The sequence below is a fragment of the Pecten maximus genome, chromosome 12 (assembly GCF_902652985.1).
Source record: "Pecten maximus chromosome 12, xPecMax1.1, whole genome shotgun sequence".
Taxonomy (NCBI): Eukaryota; Metazoa; Mollusca; class Bivalvia; order Pectinida; family Pectinidae; genus Pecten; species Pecten maximus.
This window is the reverse complement of record NC_047026.1, coordinates 15,420,888-15,437,803: the sequence shown is the minus strand read 5'-3', so window position 1 is coordinate 15,437,803 and position 16,916 is coordinate 15,420,888. Positions and strand designations below refer to the sequence as shown.

The 16,916-nt window shown below is 34.6% G+C and overlaps 1 protein-coding gene across 1 annotated transcript; it reads left to right on the top strand.

The window, feature by feature from the left end:
- The first annotated feature begins 7,723 nt into the window (after nucleotides 1-7,723).
- On the top strand, nucleotides 7,724-9,071 carry LOC117338876 (probable G-protein coupled receptor 83). Its single transcript, XM_033900239.1, has one exon. The coding sequence runs from the start codon at nucleotides 7,724-7,726 to the stop codon at nucleotides 8,990-8,992; it is 1,269 nt and encodes a 422-aa protein (XP_033756130.1). The 3' UTR covers nucleotides 8,993-9,071.
- Nucleotides 9,072-16,916: the final 7,845 nt, after the last annotated feature.

Below are 16,916 nucleotides of genomic sequence, written 5' to 3'. Positions count from 1 at the left end.
CATTCAATGGAAACGGTACCATGATTTGGCCTTAAGCTGTCATTATTAATGAGAGCACCTTCCTTAAATAGATAACCGTAATACGGACAACAAACAGTGGTTAACAATCAAACGAACCTAGCTGTATGTCCGCCTCATCTACCTTATATATATATATCTTATATCACTATTGGAGATCGACTGGAAAACACTGAAAACGGTGTGTGGAGGAACGATTAAAAGGAATCTTTACTTTTGCATCTTAAAACTAGTGATGTCTTTTGCCAACAGCAAGAGCACTTTTCTTGGTTGCTCTTCAACATGAGAACTATGTTTCTATCGCCCTCACATCGACAGCAAAATACAGAACATATTCTTGGAACAAAAATCTCACACCACTTCCACAGTGAGAATATGAAGAGCAAAGATGGCGGCGTTGTGTCAATGTAAGCTGCCAAATGTCTGTATGTCATTCATTTTGTGTTCAATAAACGTCGTTGATTAGTCGACAACAGGCGGCAAGCAATTAGACGTCAAGCGTCACATGACACTTACAGGGAGTGTCGATAATACGGTTGGCAACACACACTACCCCTAGCAAAGATATTTCATGTACACTTGTGCGGAGGTTGGCAAGTTAGGTAGCGCCCACGTTTGAGAACGGGTAATCGTTCATCTCCACCGCCCGATTGACACTCGTCACCCTGTGGATAAATAGCGACCCTAAACACCTCTACCGAGCTGTACATCAGACATTTGTTCGGGAAAATGTGAATAACACTCGCAATGTTGAAATCAGAAATTGATAAAATCCTGTACTGAGACTGTAAGGATGATTTTCTCGCTTTTATAACTAAACACACGATTGTGAAAGCCTCTTTATCTTTTAGCGACACATAAATAATGAAAATAAAAAAGAATACAAAAAATGTAGTTTTTCATAATTACAATTAAAACTACCACCTGACTACGCGGAATTTCAAATGCGGTTCCCCACTCTCTATATGTAAATAAGTCACGGAAAATATGCCATACCCATGCGCAGTTCGCTTCGATTTAGACGAATGGTCGACTGGCGACCAAAGCTTCGCATCAGGCCGTACTGGTTACTGCCGCGAAGGCAAAGAAATGGAGTCTACGTGAGTCTGTAAGACAAAAAATAAAAAAGAGATTAGACGTGAATAGCCACCATGAATTGACCGTGAATTTCTCGGCAATTGATTAACAAACCCATGCTTTTCTGTTTACCATCCGGGGATATAACACGGTGCGCGCAGGATCGGGTTATGTTCTATTTCTTGATGGGTATTACGTACTTAACTTATGAATTGTTGACGTAACTGAAAAGGTCAAATGAAAAAAAGTCCAAAGGCAATTACGAAGTTAAACTTAATTAAGTTTTATATCTGTAAACAAAAAACAAACAGAGTATTTAAGTAATCATCTAGGCCACTGATTTTTTTTTTTTTTTTTTTGATTTTTTTTTTGGTATTACTTGCAGTTAAAATAGCGCGAAAATATCTCACCATGAATCATAAAAGTAAGCGCTAAATGTTTTTTTACAGATGCTATATATCCGGCTACATATGGGATCTGTGATACTCATAAATCATCGTTTGTTTTACTTGTTATAACAATAGAATGTGTGATGAAAAACGTATCTTTCTTTTATCATAACATTTCGCGGGAAATGCAGTTTTTGTATGTTAAAACCCGTTAGGTAATTATAGTTGGTATGATATTAATGGGATCAGAAACAAACGTCAATATCCCTTTTACCATGATCATGGCATTGAAAACAAACCATTGTAAGGATTATCTTCATTCCTTAATTCACATTAAAAGCCGTTTCCCTGAAAACTGGGCATATACTATGATTTTGATATTGGAAATAAACGCCATTATTTGTTTTTGTTTGCTTTTAGGGGTTAAAAGTCGCAAAAACCAGGGTCATATGAGGACGAGTGTCACGGGCACAACAATAGAGTAAAACAAAATACAGAATGACAAAGCATTGAGAACAGAAAGAAATCGTTTAAATGACTATTTTGTATATTTCAGCGTTAATGCTTTTTGTTTTTGTTGAAACTTTGTTAAAGATGACATTACAATTATCAAGTTGTGTAAAAAGCAATTTACGTAACGTTAGCTATATAATGCATGTGACCAAAATGTCGGGCAATTTGAAGATTATATCCCTGGAATCTAGGCTCTATTTCAAGAACACCCCAAGCCTGAATTCTATTGATTTTTGCTACTGGATTTACGCTTATGCACTAATACTATTGCCGAGATAAATGAGGAATGGACGACATTCTATGCTATCAATATTCCCTTAAGAAATAAATTATAAAATAAATATGTTCGCCAATGACGTGGTGTTATTTACAAATTTGTCTTCAGAATTAATGACAACAATTCTCTTCAAATGTGTTTTTAATTTTTACTGGTGATTTAGAGGGATTATATTTACATGAAGGTAAAATGTCTTAAGGCGCATTGCCATGATATGCGTAATATCCTGCTCACTTACCGTTCAATGTATTAGAAGTATCGTTGTAGCATTGGATAGCAATGCTTTACGTTGACGTGGATAGCAAAATGTAATTAAACATTTTGTCATTTTAATCAATATTGGAATAGCATTTACTGCGAATCACTGTTTTGTGTAAAGGTTAACAGGTTCGTTCTCCCTGTGTATCGTTGACAAGGAGTCGGTAATTTATGAGTAAATCATTGGTCAGTTACGTTCATCCAAGGTGGCTGAAACGGAAGTGGAAATCAGAATTAGATGATTGCAGTAAACAGTTTATGAATAATACTCTGACACGTATTTTAAACGTGCTAGTCCGTTCTCATGACTTCAATACCGTTCTTGAAAGATACATCTTTAACTCTGTTTTTGTCCCAAATTCCGCTTACGCCCATCATCAGTCCAAAAAGACAGTAAGGTTTATTGCAGACATGTTTCAATAACCCCGGCACCTTACAGTGTGTTCATTGCTGGTATACAGCAACTGATTACCAGATTCCAACACAGCCATAATTTCATTTATCTCATCCAACAAAATGCTGATATCTACCATTGTTTTGGCTTCGAAAAAACGTGTTGTGTTTTCATTTGTCTAGGCTTGCGTCCGATTACAATGATATGTGCTTATACCTTTGTTTGTATCTTGTCTTTGAGAACGTCTGAAATGTCCATGCCTGTGGTGATGCGAGAAATAGTTGAATAATTTTGTGTTTAGATCATTGCCCCATACGATCTAGTTCTGAAAAGTGGATTACTATCAATAAAATACAAAGCCAGAATAATCCAACATCCTTTCTGAAATTCAATTACGATGATTTTTTTGATTTTTTTTTTTAAATTTCAGCACAGGAAAATATCTAGACATCTCGCCTTTCATTAATGTATAAAATACATCAAAATGACATTGGTTATATCTGTGTTCTCAGATGTGATATAATAATAAACTGTTACTGCTGCAAGATTATGATATATGGTTTATAATGCATTTGAACAACTCAAAAAACGATGGGCTTCATCTTCATATTACCTTTGCTGTGTCTTTAGTGTTAAATAACCTGAACATATAATTACAGTTCTTGTCAAAAGAACTATAAATTACGCTCAGGAAGTGTCTGCATCGTCTGTGTGGAATTGAAAATCGAGAGCAGAAGGTTTAATTATATGGAATGTGAGATTATTTCGACGGAATTCGCACTTGCAATATCCCATTCAAAGATGTTTCCGAAAGCTAAAATTTACTGTTCCTTTGCATCATTTGGTTTGTTTCCTAATGCACATTGTCATTGTGTATACTGGCGATTTTTTGCGGTAATGTTATTTTCACAGCAAGACTTCGAATTCAAACAAATACAACAATACAGGGAAAATGTAGTTCCGCCGAATACCGACATCAAAACAAATCCATAATTCAAAATCAAATTCGATCAAACGAGGGAAAAATAGAAACAAGGATATATATTTGGATGGAGATTCCTGAAATAGTCCAATGAGACTAGGACCAGGTGATTCGGAAGAGTAAGTGTCTTCAGCTTTATCGATGACATCTAGTTTACAAATGTAGGTCAACTCTGGTTTTGATAACAATCTCAAACGACAGGTGTATGGTGACAACGGTACAACTAGACGAAACGATAGGCATCGCACACTTCTGATATCATACCGCAAAAGAAAATAGCATTTTGTCAAATGAGATCATGGTTTTGACTTTGAATTTTATTGCCTCGTTTTTCATAGGCTATGTTCACTAATTGATATTGATGAAACCGTGTCATTCTTGTTTTTATAATTAGATGATGTATTTGATGTAAGCTCTCGGTAAGCTTAGTCAAAAGTTGTAAGAGTTTAGAAGGTACCCTTATTATGTATTCGATGTGTTTGCGATGGTGCTAAGTAATGCATTTTATTTTGAAAATATCCTCAGAGTTGTTAGAAGGTGAATTGGGCGAGATGTTTATTCAACTACGACAACATAATTGTTTTTCTGTAACGCTATAAACATGTATTTTCACAACGGGAAAATGTCTTGTAATCACACCGATAACAAATTATAAAATAATATTTACAGTCAGTGTTGAATTGATAGTATAAGCTCTACTGATTTCAGCCAAAAATAACTTTTCGATAGAATCATTAGGTCACGCACAATTTGTTGCGGTTTCACGTGCATGCATTAATGCACTGGTCCGAATTCAAGCGTCAATACACAATTAAATAGTGGAAATCCCGTCCTCGAATTCAGACCAATTCTTAACTATATAGTGGTTTATAGCAGACATTAGAATGAACCTGTCTGTCAAATTGTAATTTCGAAATATTTTATATTCTTTTTTTTCAAAAGGAATGCAGCTACAGACAGTATCTACATAAGCAAAGAAGCCATAAACAAACGTTATGAGAATCCAAAGGCTATACATGGCGCTAGGTTTACATTTGTAAACTTTATTTATCTCATAACTACGCTTGTTGCATAACCTCTGGCCTTTGACCACGGACTACCTTTTCTACTTCTGTCGTTTGTCATTCAAACGATCAACATAGACACGTTTTGTAGATTTACCGGAGGTCAACTTTGGCCAAACTTTGTACGAAGGATGTCCTCATGGAAATGTCGATTTATCCGGGGTTGGAGGCATAAGAAATACAATTTGATATGGTTAACAGACTACGCATGGTAGCGAGAGCGTTGAGCTTCCCTTTTCCTAGCTACAGTGGTAACTAGGTTGAATATTGTACCGACATTTATCTAATGTCTGTAAACTAATGAGATATTTCGTGTAAACACATTGACAAACGTGAAATACACAAATTGCTCAGCACTCCAGCTCGGTTTTCAACATATTTTTTAAAATATCAGGATGACTATTTAACATCCCCAAAAACAATGATAGCATACCTACAAACTGTAGAAAAGGGCCGATAATTAAATCGGACGGTATACTTGGTGTTATAATCGGCTGTGACATTTTGAATATGTGAGCGGAGTTATTCAAGTTAGTGTTCTGTCAATGAAACACACACAATGATTGTCAAACAAATATTTCATTTTGTGAAAATCATATGATTTGCAAATATAGTACAAATGATAATGGTTGTGTACCTAAAATAGATAATTAACTTCATTAGTTACGAACTCATTATGTTTTGTCGTGTAATGATTCGGTTTACAGAATTTAGCCACTCCGTTCGGAGAATTTGAAATCGACTTTGTAGGTAAAGAAGTTATGAGATAAATATGTTGTAAGTGAGTGTCTTTTCAAAATTTGAAAATTAACTAACTAGAGTTGGACAAACATGATAGGCAACCGTCACTCGTTGTGACATCTCTATTTATTTTACAGAAAGTTATATCATATTAATCACACTTGTTAGCTTGGATGGAAGCGCGTGAGGGGGAAAGTGGATCGAACCCCCGCTGCGTAGATGAAAGGCAATTGTGTTACCACTGTGACAACCGACCACCTACCAGGTTTTCATTTACTTATCGTCGCAATAGCCACACGCTGGTTGCAAAAAGATTGTTACTTCATATCAACATATTACATTTCATTACTCGACCCCTTGTGTAATTCTGGTTGCTCTGCGTTTCATCACATCATTACCTATTTATACACCTTACGATCCGTGTAAGCCATGGGATTGAGAAAAATACACCTGTTCTTACTATTTCTGTCATTGTTCTCCTGTTAAGCGTTTTTATGGGTTCCGCTGTGAGGGCCGTGGGATTGAGAAACATTGCACCTGTTGTTTGGTGTTACTATTTTTCTGGTTGTTCTCATGTTAAGCGTTGTTATGGGTTCCACGGGGGAAGCCGTTAACGTAGCTTCCTTATGTCATGCCCATTTCATACCATTACATTCCCCACAGTTTTTCAGTGTTATACGGTAAGGCTAGGGTTTATTCAGACGTACTGGAATTATCAATATGGTAATAACTTTAATTGTGGAAGTATATTATGCATATGTATTATTTCTCTTGCAGGCTTGACTTCCCATCTTGTACAGAAGTGGACTGACCGAGGACAACAATATTAGCCATAAAACAACAAATTGGATCTCTTGGTCATTAGCGGGCCTATCGTCCCTAAGACCGTCTTCTCTGGAATAATGAGTTTCTCATCTCCTAGTTGCCGGATACTGGACTCTGTAACACATTACTTTTGGCGACATCTTTAGCATAATTGCAAGTGAACAAGGCTCCCGATGAATATTCACTTTTAATGCAAACTATTAAACCGCTGTGGATCTACATAGCTATGTGGGTTTGCTTTTGATAGAAATATACAATGGGTATGTAATTTTTCGTGAGGGGATTTCGTCTGAAAAGTCTGGTGTTTATTTATCGATTACTGTTAAAGGAACCTGATATGTAAAACACATATAAATGATTGGATGGATCGTAACTCTTAAGTAACTATTGTGCTGTAAGCATTGATAGCGGATTGTACGTCAGAGGAAAATGAATAATGGTATTATATGAATGACATTCACTATAGATCGCGGAGCGTGGCTGCTTAATTGGCAATATTTATATGAGAAGTGACTTATGATCTCAGCATATTAAACCGAAGACACGTCAGGACATTGTGTGTCGCACACAGCGCTCTTTGGCAGCAGCCTGTCGCGTATCCAGTACAACATCAGTCCTCGTTTTTGAACAGTTTATTCAAAAGTAGTGTGGATGTCTAACCTGCCAGTATCAGTACCCATGCTATGCATGAAATGGTAATTCTCAAAAATACGAAAACATTTTTTATGTTGGAATTGTTATTATCTTTCTCCTAGTAATGTTTCACTGAGCTACTTTTAAGCGAAGAATACTTGAAGAACATACATGTGCTCATGTGTTTTGTTTCGCTTACCGTCAAAAGGGACAACTGTAAATACTCCTATGGATATAGACTTGGATTGGATTTCCTTCTTCGGTTTGTTGGAGACATTGATATGTGAGTGTGTGGCCTTTTTCTCCAATTTTACCAATGAACAAAAGACAAAATTTGAAATTTGCTAAGACATTGTATATATTTATATGCATGATACCAGTATTTACAGGGGTATACATATTCACTTTATGAAGTTCTAAAAATTGATAAAAAAAACAATAGATGATGTATACTTTTGGATAATATATTGAAAACTTATATCAAAGAGGATCTGCGTGAGACTGCGTGTATTACGAATTGAACTCGATATTCATAATCATATTTAGCAAAAGATGGATGACAACAATGATTTTACGGATTATCTACAAGACATTTTTGATAATATGGAAAATGATACACTACTGGATATTTTCAGCATGACTAATCACTCGCACACAACTTTAAACTTCAAGAAATTAAAAGAACATAGGTATGGGGCTTCTGGGGCCGCTCTTCTCCTGGTTTCGTTTTCAATCCTTGTCGTCATTTCATTTTTCGGAAACATGTTGGTGGTTCATGTGATTGTGAAAAACCGGAAGATGCACACAGTGACATATATTTTCATTGCAAATATGGCATTTTCAGATCTATTGATGACATGTTTGAATGTTCCATTGAATATTGCGCGAGAACTTATGTCAGAATGGACTCTTGGAGCATTTTTGTGTCACCTTTTGAATTTTTCTTTGATGACATCTGTTTATGTTTCAACGTTTACGTTGACCGCCATAGCGCTTGATCGCCAAAGGGTGCTTATCTACCCGCTGAATCCCAGGATCACAAAACGGAAAGGGATTTTTATTCTGGTACTTATATGGACACTTGCATTCTCACTGTCTTTGCCTTATGGGATTTATACAAGAGTACAGGATTTGAACTTATTTATTACCACTGTGAAGAGATGCCGTACTTATTTCCCAAGTGGGAAATGGGAGCAATATCTTACCATTGGAACAGTCGTGGTTCAATATGTGATACCGCTGTCTATAATTGGCATTACGTATGGACGAATTGTACACAAATTATGGCTCCGTACACAATTGGGAGTGGTTACTGAAAAACAGCGTATTTTGAAAATTCAGGAAAAAAGGAAAAGTATAAAACTGTTAGTCGCTGTTGTTGCTGTTTTTGCCATATGCTGGATGCCGCTCAATCTCTATCATCTACTCACTGACTTGCATCCGAATGTGAAAAAGTTCGCTTATAACAGTACAGTGTTCTTCATATGTCACTGGGTAGCTATCAGTAGTACTTGCATTAATCCGTTTCTGTACTGTTGGATGAATCCGATTTTCAAAAGAGAGTTTAAAAACATCCTTAAGTGTTGTTGCACCGCTCAAAGTCATCCTGTGAATTCAAGGTCATTTGACATGGAATTCGATGACCTTATATATCCAGGTAACGATCGTGGAAGGATGAGGTACCGGATGCAGTTCACTAATGGACGTGGTTGCTCAAACGCATGCTCAAATATGTGTTCCGTCAGTTCATCTGACTCTCAAAGAGGAGGCGAAACACACATGCTTTACTCAAACCGTAATGTTCCGTCACAGTCGGTTTGACGAATTCCTCATTTGGAACTCATGAAAAACGTTCATGAAATTGTGATCTACATTGTGATGGTATTTAGTTTAGTATTGCTTTGTCATGGTTTGTATATTATACAGGTAAATGTCGTTTTGTGTTAAAATCGTCTTTCATTGTTAATGTAAATGATGTTTTATATCTATTTTCATATATTATTGCAGTAAAGAGGGATTAAGTTGACATTAATTCTAAACTAGTCATTTTTGGTAACATGACTGGTTTATTTGTATAGCCGTAACACAATACTTTGTTTACTGCAACATTGAAATCTTGTGTATGTATTCGTTTATTTTGGAATTAACGTTTCAAAGAAAATTATTGGATCAAAAATCTCAATATAAATATCGTAATTGTCCAAAAAAAATCTTTACTTATTATGTATACTTCTTTTTCGTTAGATTTAACACAATTTTAACTGTACATTTCCTACTCATTTAACGGTGACCTCTTCCAATAAATAGTGAAATGGATTGAAGATATAGCATATAACGTTAAAAAAATTTAACATGAATATAATGCTACGCAGAGGTTGCCGAATGGAGTCACGTAGGGAGGTTTATGTCTAGTTTTCTGTTTACGAGCGCTAACTTGGGCATTCTTGTAATACCTACAGAATTGTAATGTTATTGTTTTGCCCCAAACTGACATATATGACTTACCTGGTATTTTACAAAAGTAACATTGATTTATACACATCAAGTGGCTTTAATTTTGCATTCGGAAAGAAAGGGAATATTGATGCATTGCAATTCTGAATTTCCGTATTGTAATCAGGCGAAATTAAGGAAAACTCCTAGGGGAAAAAGGCCAAGAACGTTTATGAATGTTATAAGGTATATTGAGATACGCTGATTAAGATTATTTTTGAAATATCTCCAGTGGGAAGACCCCCCCGACCCCGACCCCGACCCCCGACCCCCCGCCCCCCCCCCCCCCCCCCCCCCCCCCCCTTTTTTTTGAAAAAATGGAGAAAAAAAAACATATTAATGTTATGCATAAACTCTTTTTTGTAACACTTCGTGATTTGTATTTAGTTCTCGAATCAAACGTTTGCAAAACAGCATTAATGCATCAATTCATTGTCAATTTCAGACTGTTGAAGGTGCAAGCTGTTTGAAAGACTGAGACGATTATTCTAAACAAGTAATATCTATATGCCAGAAATATAAAGTTTGGTTTAGACTTGAAACACTTGCCATAAACGACTTTGTGAAATACGTCTATTCCATGATTTATTAAGTGTAATTCTGAAAAATGTTTTAGATTTGCAAACATAACCAATTAACCTTGCATATAATCTTTAATAAAGTACATATATATCTGTAATTTTAAAAGCATTTGCAATTTTGATACAGCTGTGAAGGATGATTTAAATTTCAGACCTGTTAGAACCATGATTACCACTTCAATAAACCTTAAAAATTGAAAAATTTCATGATTTGTTTTATCCAAAATGACTCAATTATCTACACATTTTTTTCTATTTAAAATTAAATGTCTGTATCCCGAAGACAGAATTAATCTGGTTTGACTTATGTTCATTGATAAGTTCTTTAATATCTTACCTTGTCTGCTACGTACCATTTCATGCTAAACTACGTTTCGGGTGTAAACACACTTTCGGAAAATCCGGATTTATTATATCGAAACCATTTTTTAACAAATGGGATACCTGTATATACTACTTTATAATGAATATACCAATTATAGGATATATTTATTTTTTATTTATATGCATATTATAATAAAGAAGTTATTTGTTTAACAAAAAAGCACCAATGGCTAGGCTATCCTACTGTGGTCTGCTACCGAATTACCCTTTGTCGGCGATTAAACATGTTTGATATACAAGAGGTCATATACCTTTGTATAGCGCTTATTTGTAATTTCTTTTTTTCCCAATAAAGTATACCAACAGTTAGCTTTATTGGACTGTTAAATCGATATTTCTAAACCAAAACATATATAAACAACATTACCTCCTTTATAAATTATGTTTCTTTAATAAAAAGTTAAAAAATCGTAAAAAAATTCTTATACAGCAAAGGTTTATATGATTTAGATGTTGTATAATACTTTTTTGTCGTATACGTATGGTCGAGTTTTTTCTCTCTACGTAGTTATGTTTCATGCAGCAAGTCATATATCTCACAGCACGTAATCATAGGGCAAACATTTACATGCAATTGTATGTAGTATTGATTATATTCTGTTTCATAAAATTTCCTGGATTTAGGCCCAACAAACTCTTGCTCGCGCAAACAGGTCAAAACAGCCACCTTGAAAGATACTTTCGTTACCCACTGTATTTCTGTATTTTCATAAGATAACTAAATTATGCTAATTAAGCTATTCTTTGGTCAAATTCCATCGTTGGATTACGTGCAGATGTCTCAGGAAGAAGAACTACAAAATTCGTATGTTATTTTTTCACTGGTCTTGTAATCGAATCAATTCACAATCAATCGAAACATTCTCAGCATTTGTGTTTTTGAAAAAAAAAGCTGTATCTTGTTATTTTTGACAGGAAAGAAAAGCATATCAATTTTTAGCTTCATTAATGTCCAAAAGTTTAGGGTGCCGATGAAAACTGCCAATTCGGTTTGGTATATTCTTGGCTACCTAAATCACTCATTCTACCTTGAAAGAAAGCATCGCGGATACTAATTACCTCTCTGGAAGATGCATTAGGCAATTTAATCAGGATTCAGCATAACTGAACCTGTAACGATGGCAAATTATCAATGAACTATTTGCTTAACGTTTTAATAGCCGATTCCAATGATTTCCCTATTTTCAATGATATCCAACGTCGCATATAACATATCAAACCATTGGTGGCTATTTGCAATGGACGATTTATTCAGAGTGTATTGTGATCATCGATAGTATACGATATTGATATCAAATTACGTTCGAATAATTTCCAATAACCTGTTTTCTCGTCTTGGATATACACTCTCCTATAAAACAAAACAAAGAAAAATGTCGACATTATTTTGAGTTGACAAGTTAATCACAGTTTTTGCAATTGCATCATAGCTTTGTTGCATTAATTGGTCGTAAATCACTGTGCAACGCTGCAATGGATTTTGTTGTTTGTAAAGCAAAAAAGGGATAGCTATTATAAAATCAGAAATAAATTTCTTCGGAGAACGTTTCTACTGACAGGAATTATGTCGCGTCATTTGTCGAAAAATATCTAATTACGTTATGATAATAAACAGAGGAAAACTCATATACTATAAATACTGTCTTAATTACGTACTCCAAAAGAATAGCATCCACTTCATCAAGACTGGTACGTGTTTCATCAAATGTTGCCCTAACGTATCAAACTTCTTCTCTCCATTAACAGGCGAGTAATTATTAGCCAGGAATAGTAGAGCGACAGTTCTGCTTCGTCTTCTACTCGACGGATATTGACGGGACAAAAATCGATCTGCTGATCCCCATTACACTTTTCCATTTTTCTTCTCCGATTCTTTCTCATTTCTGTTTTTTCCTCTGTAAACATCCGTCTTCATTTAATTCAAGCAGTTTGGGGGACCTTAAACGTTCACGTTGATACCATTAGTCCCCTATATCTCTCATTGCCGTATATAGGACGAATCTAGTTTCGTCCGTATTAAGGATGTATACGTTCCACAACGGTATAAACATAACATGTTTATTGACTCTGAAGATAACCTACCGTGAAGATGAGCTCTGTGTAAAAAAAATCTCTGTAAAAGTGTTCCACGGATTTAATTGGACAATTTTCAAGCGCATGACGCCGGAGCGAATCAATGAGTAATTTTGTATGACGATTTTCTTAAGCGCTGTCGTGATTGTTGTTTTGTTTTTGTTTTTGTTTTTGTTTTTTTTTTTGGTTTTTTTTTGGGGTTTTTTTTTGGTTTTTTTTTTTTGGCCAGGATTTTCTTTATCCAGATTAACTTACTAAAAACCTTAAAACAGATTAATTTTCGCTACGTTTCCAACATAACATTTATGTAACAAATGAAGAACTTGAAGTTACAATCATAGAACTTGAAGTTACAATCATAGAACTTGAAGTTACAATCGCGGCTTATTGACCAACTCCGTCAAGGTTCAAAATAAAATATATGATAGATGTAGGTGCATTGATATGGAAGAAATCGCAAGAAACTATTAATTAATCTTATTCATCTGTGTTAATATAAATTATTTGACATATCTGTACGCATGCTCTATTTAGAAATTATATCCTACCCTTGCTCTAACGACTTTTAACACGATTTATCTGACACCCAAACACTATTGACAGGATGTGACATTCAATAATGTAACATGAATACAAAGTTACCATAATTGGTATGTATTTTGTGTCATCAAAGGATGAACAACCAGCGACTGATGTAATTTCCTTATTGGAGAGTATTAGAACCGCCACAGACTCTCAAAATTACAGATTTGGAATAAATAGGATTTTTATGCTGGCATTCCCATACCAATTTTTTAACCGCGTTTTATTTTCGCCAATATTGAAACTATTTACAAATAGGACAGTAGACCATAATATAGATATTTTATCTAAAACATTTAAAACTTTAATTGCTATTCTATTTCCGTTCACCTTTCAAAGTATATATTTTGACTCTGTATACTTTATCAAAAGTACCTTTTCCTTGAAGGTAATGTAACTACCATCCAAAAAGTAACGTAAAATACCATTTCTCAGGCAGTGGTTTTAATGTATAAATATCGCTTTTGCTTCGTATGAATGCCCCCTTATTTACGAACCTGATGGTATCTTCTTCTGAAATATATTAATGCATTTGACTATGATAAACAACTACAAACAAACTTGAATACCTTTCATTTCTCTTCATCTTTTATTATTATTTTAATTAGTATTTGCGCGTGAACGATTTTATCCAGCTACGCTGTGTTTTTATGATAAACACAATATGAGCTAAAGCATTAATCTTCATATTCTTATCCTTCATCATGTCACTTTGGCATACGAAGTCCAGAAGGGGTGGTGGATGTTGCTTTTGCAAGTTGAATACTTTCTGTGTCATTAAATTAAAATCATAACACCTAAAAGGCGCGTTTACATAGAAATCTTCAAACAAATATTTGTTTTTGTAGATACTGGAACGAAAAAGCTATTCTAAATATTGAACGTCGTTAACAGGCCACTCACTAAACAGATATGATATCGTACAGAAAATAAAATTTGAATAATAAGTTGAGAGTAAATATCCCATCAGTTGTCTTAACATAGATATTGCTATCAAACTTATATCAGATATAACATTATATACTCTGAATACTGGACTTACTTGATGTATGGAGTTATATAAGGGTCCCGGATGGAGACATACGATAGTTAAAAGAGTATGTAAAATTGGTAGTTACGTCTTCATCTTAGCACTGCTCAACATTTTGGAGTAGAAAGGACTGGTTTCGCACGTTGTCAGTGTACTGTAACCGGGTGAGGTAAGCGTTATGCTGGATGACATTGACTGTATACTTCAGTGATGTAGCACCTTAATGTAGACAAAAGTTTAACGTTATCACAATGTCATAAACATGAACAAATTCCCCACATGCATGCATGACTCACACATGGAAGACCGTCCTTAAATTACCATAGCTGTTGATAGGACGTTAAATTATATTAATCCAAATCCAACCAAAAAGTGTAATGATCATAGTTTTTTTTTGATACATATTAGATTTTTTTTTCTATTTTTGGATTATAAGTTTTTAGCGGTACCACATATACTGATATATTTATCTTGTCATCTGTACTTTTCCAATTAATTTCTTTCTCTTGAAAACAAGACAAACCATGATGTATCTAGAATAGTTACCATGGTATGGCTTGAATAGGATACTTATGCGAGTCATAGCAATGTCTTTTGTAAACATATCTGCCACATTTTTGTCCTAATTAATCAATTATATAATTATCAATCTTTGTCATATAAAAAAAAAATGAAACGGTGTTATAATCAATACTTTGACTTGGTCATGAATGTTTCGAGCAAGACTTGCTTAAGATCATACAGTTTTCAGACATAGCTTGAATGGTGTTTTGAAACAAATTTTTATGTTTTCTTATCGATTTGGACAGTCCAGGAAATATCAAATATGAAATTTCGTTTGACATCAAACTGTCATTGACTTGATAACAAAACTCAAATATACCTTTGTATATATTAATCATTAAGCAGGGGTGACAATTTTGGCAGTTTTTCGGCGCGTTGGTAATACACATACTTATTTTGCAGGAATATATGGTTTCTATTCAAAACATCAGATTATTGCGAACTCATAGAAATTTCATGGGTTAAAGGTCATAGGGGAAAATGAAATACAAAGTTAATATTTAAGTAAAAAAAAAATCTTTTGCAATTTCTGCTGAAGAAATACCAGGTTTTAAAAATTCAGTAAAATAGAATGTTCAAAAAATAGACTTGGCGAAATGCTAATAACTGCATGGGGATCATGATCAGAATATTAATTTCATTTCATTCCAATGAGTGTATGGCTTACCTATGTTAGTGTATGACTAACCTATGTTAGTGTATGACTTACCTATGCTAGTGTATGACTTACCTGTGTTAGTAAATGACTTACCTGTATGAGTGTATGACTAACCTATGTTAGTGTATGACTTACCTATGTTAGTGTATGACTTACCTATGTTAGTGTATGACTTACCTGTGTTAGTGTATGACTTACCTATGTAAGTGTATGACTTACCTATGTTAGTGTATGACTTACCTATGTAAGTGTATGACTTACCTATGTAAGTGTATGACTTACCTATGTTAGTGTATGACTTACTTGTGTTAGTGTATGACTTACCTGTGTTAGTATATGACTTACCTATGTTAGTGTATGACTTACCTATGTAAGTGTATGACTTACCTATGTTAGTGTATGACTTACCTGTGTTAGTAAATGACTTACCTGTATGAGTGTATGACTAACCTATGTTAGTGTATGGCTTACCTATGTTAGTGTATAACTTACCTATGTTAGTGTATGACTTACCTATGTAAGTGTATGACTTACCTATGTTAGTATATGACTTACCTTTGTTAATGTATGACTTACCTATGTAAGTGTATGACTTACCTGTGTTAGTGTATGATTTACCTATGTTAGTGTATGACTTACCTGTGTTAGTCTATGACTTACCTGTGTTAGTATATGACTTACCTGTGTGAGTGTATGACTTACCTGTGTAAGTAAATGACTTACCTGTATGAGTGTATGACTAACCTATGTTAGTGTATGGCTTACCTATGTTAGTGTATAACTTACCTATGTTAGTGTATGACTTACCTATGTAAGTGTATGACTTACCTATGTTAGTGTTTGACTTACCTGTGTTAGTGTATGACTTACCTGTGTTAGTGTATGACTTACCTATGTAAGTGTATGACTTACCTATGTTAGTGTATGACTTACCTATGTAAGTGTATGACTTACCTATGTTAGTGTATGACTTACCTATGTTAGTGTTTGACTTACCTATGTAAGTGTATGACTTACCTATGTTAGTGTATGACTTACCTATGTTAGTGTATGACTTACCTGTGTGAGTGTATGACTTACCTGTATGAGTGTATGACTTACCTATGTTAGTGTATGACTTACCTATGTTAGTGTATGACTTACCTGTGTGAGTGTATGACTTACTGTGTGAGTGTATGACTTACCTGTTTGAGTGTATGGCTTACATGTTTGAGTGTATGGCTTACATGTTTGAGTGTTTGACGTACCAGTGCGAATGTATGACGTACCTGTGTGAATGGTATAATGTGTCTTGCGTTGTAGAACATGTTTACCTTAATTATAACGTGATTGAATGTTAGAGTCATACATTTTTGTGATCCTTATAAATATGAATCGTCA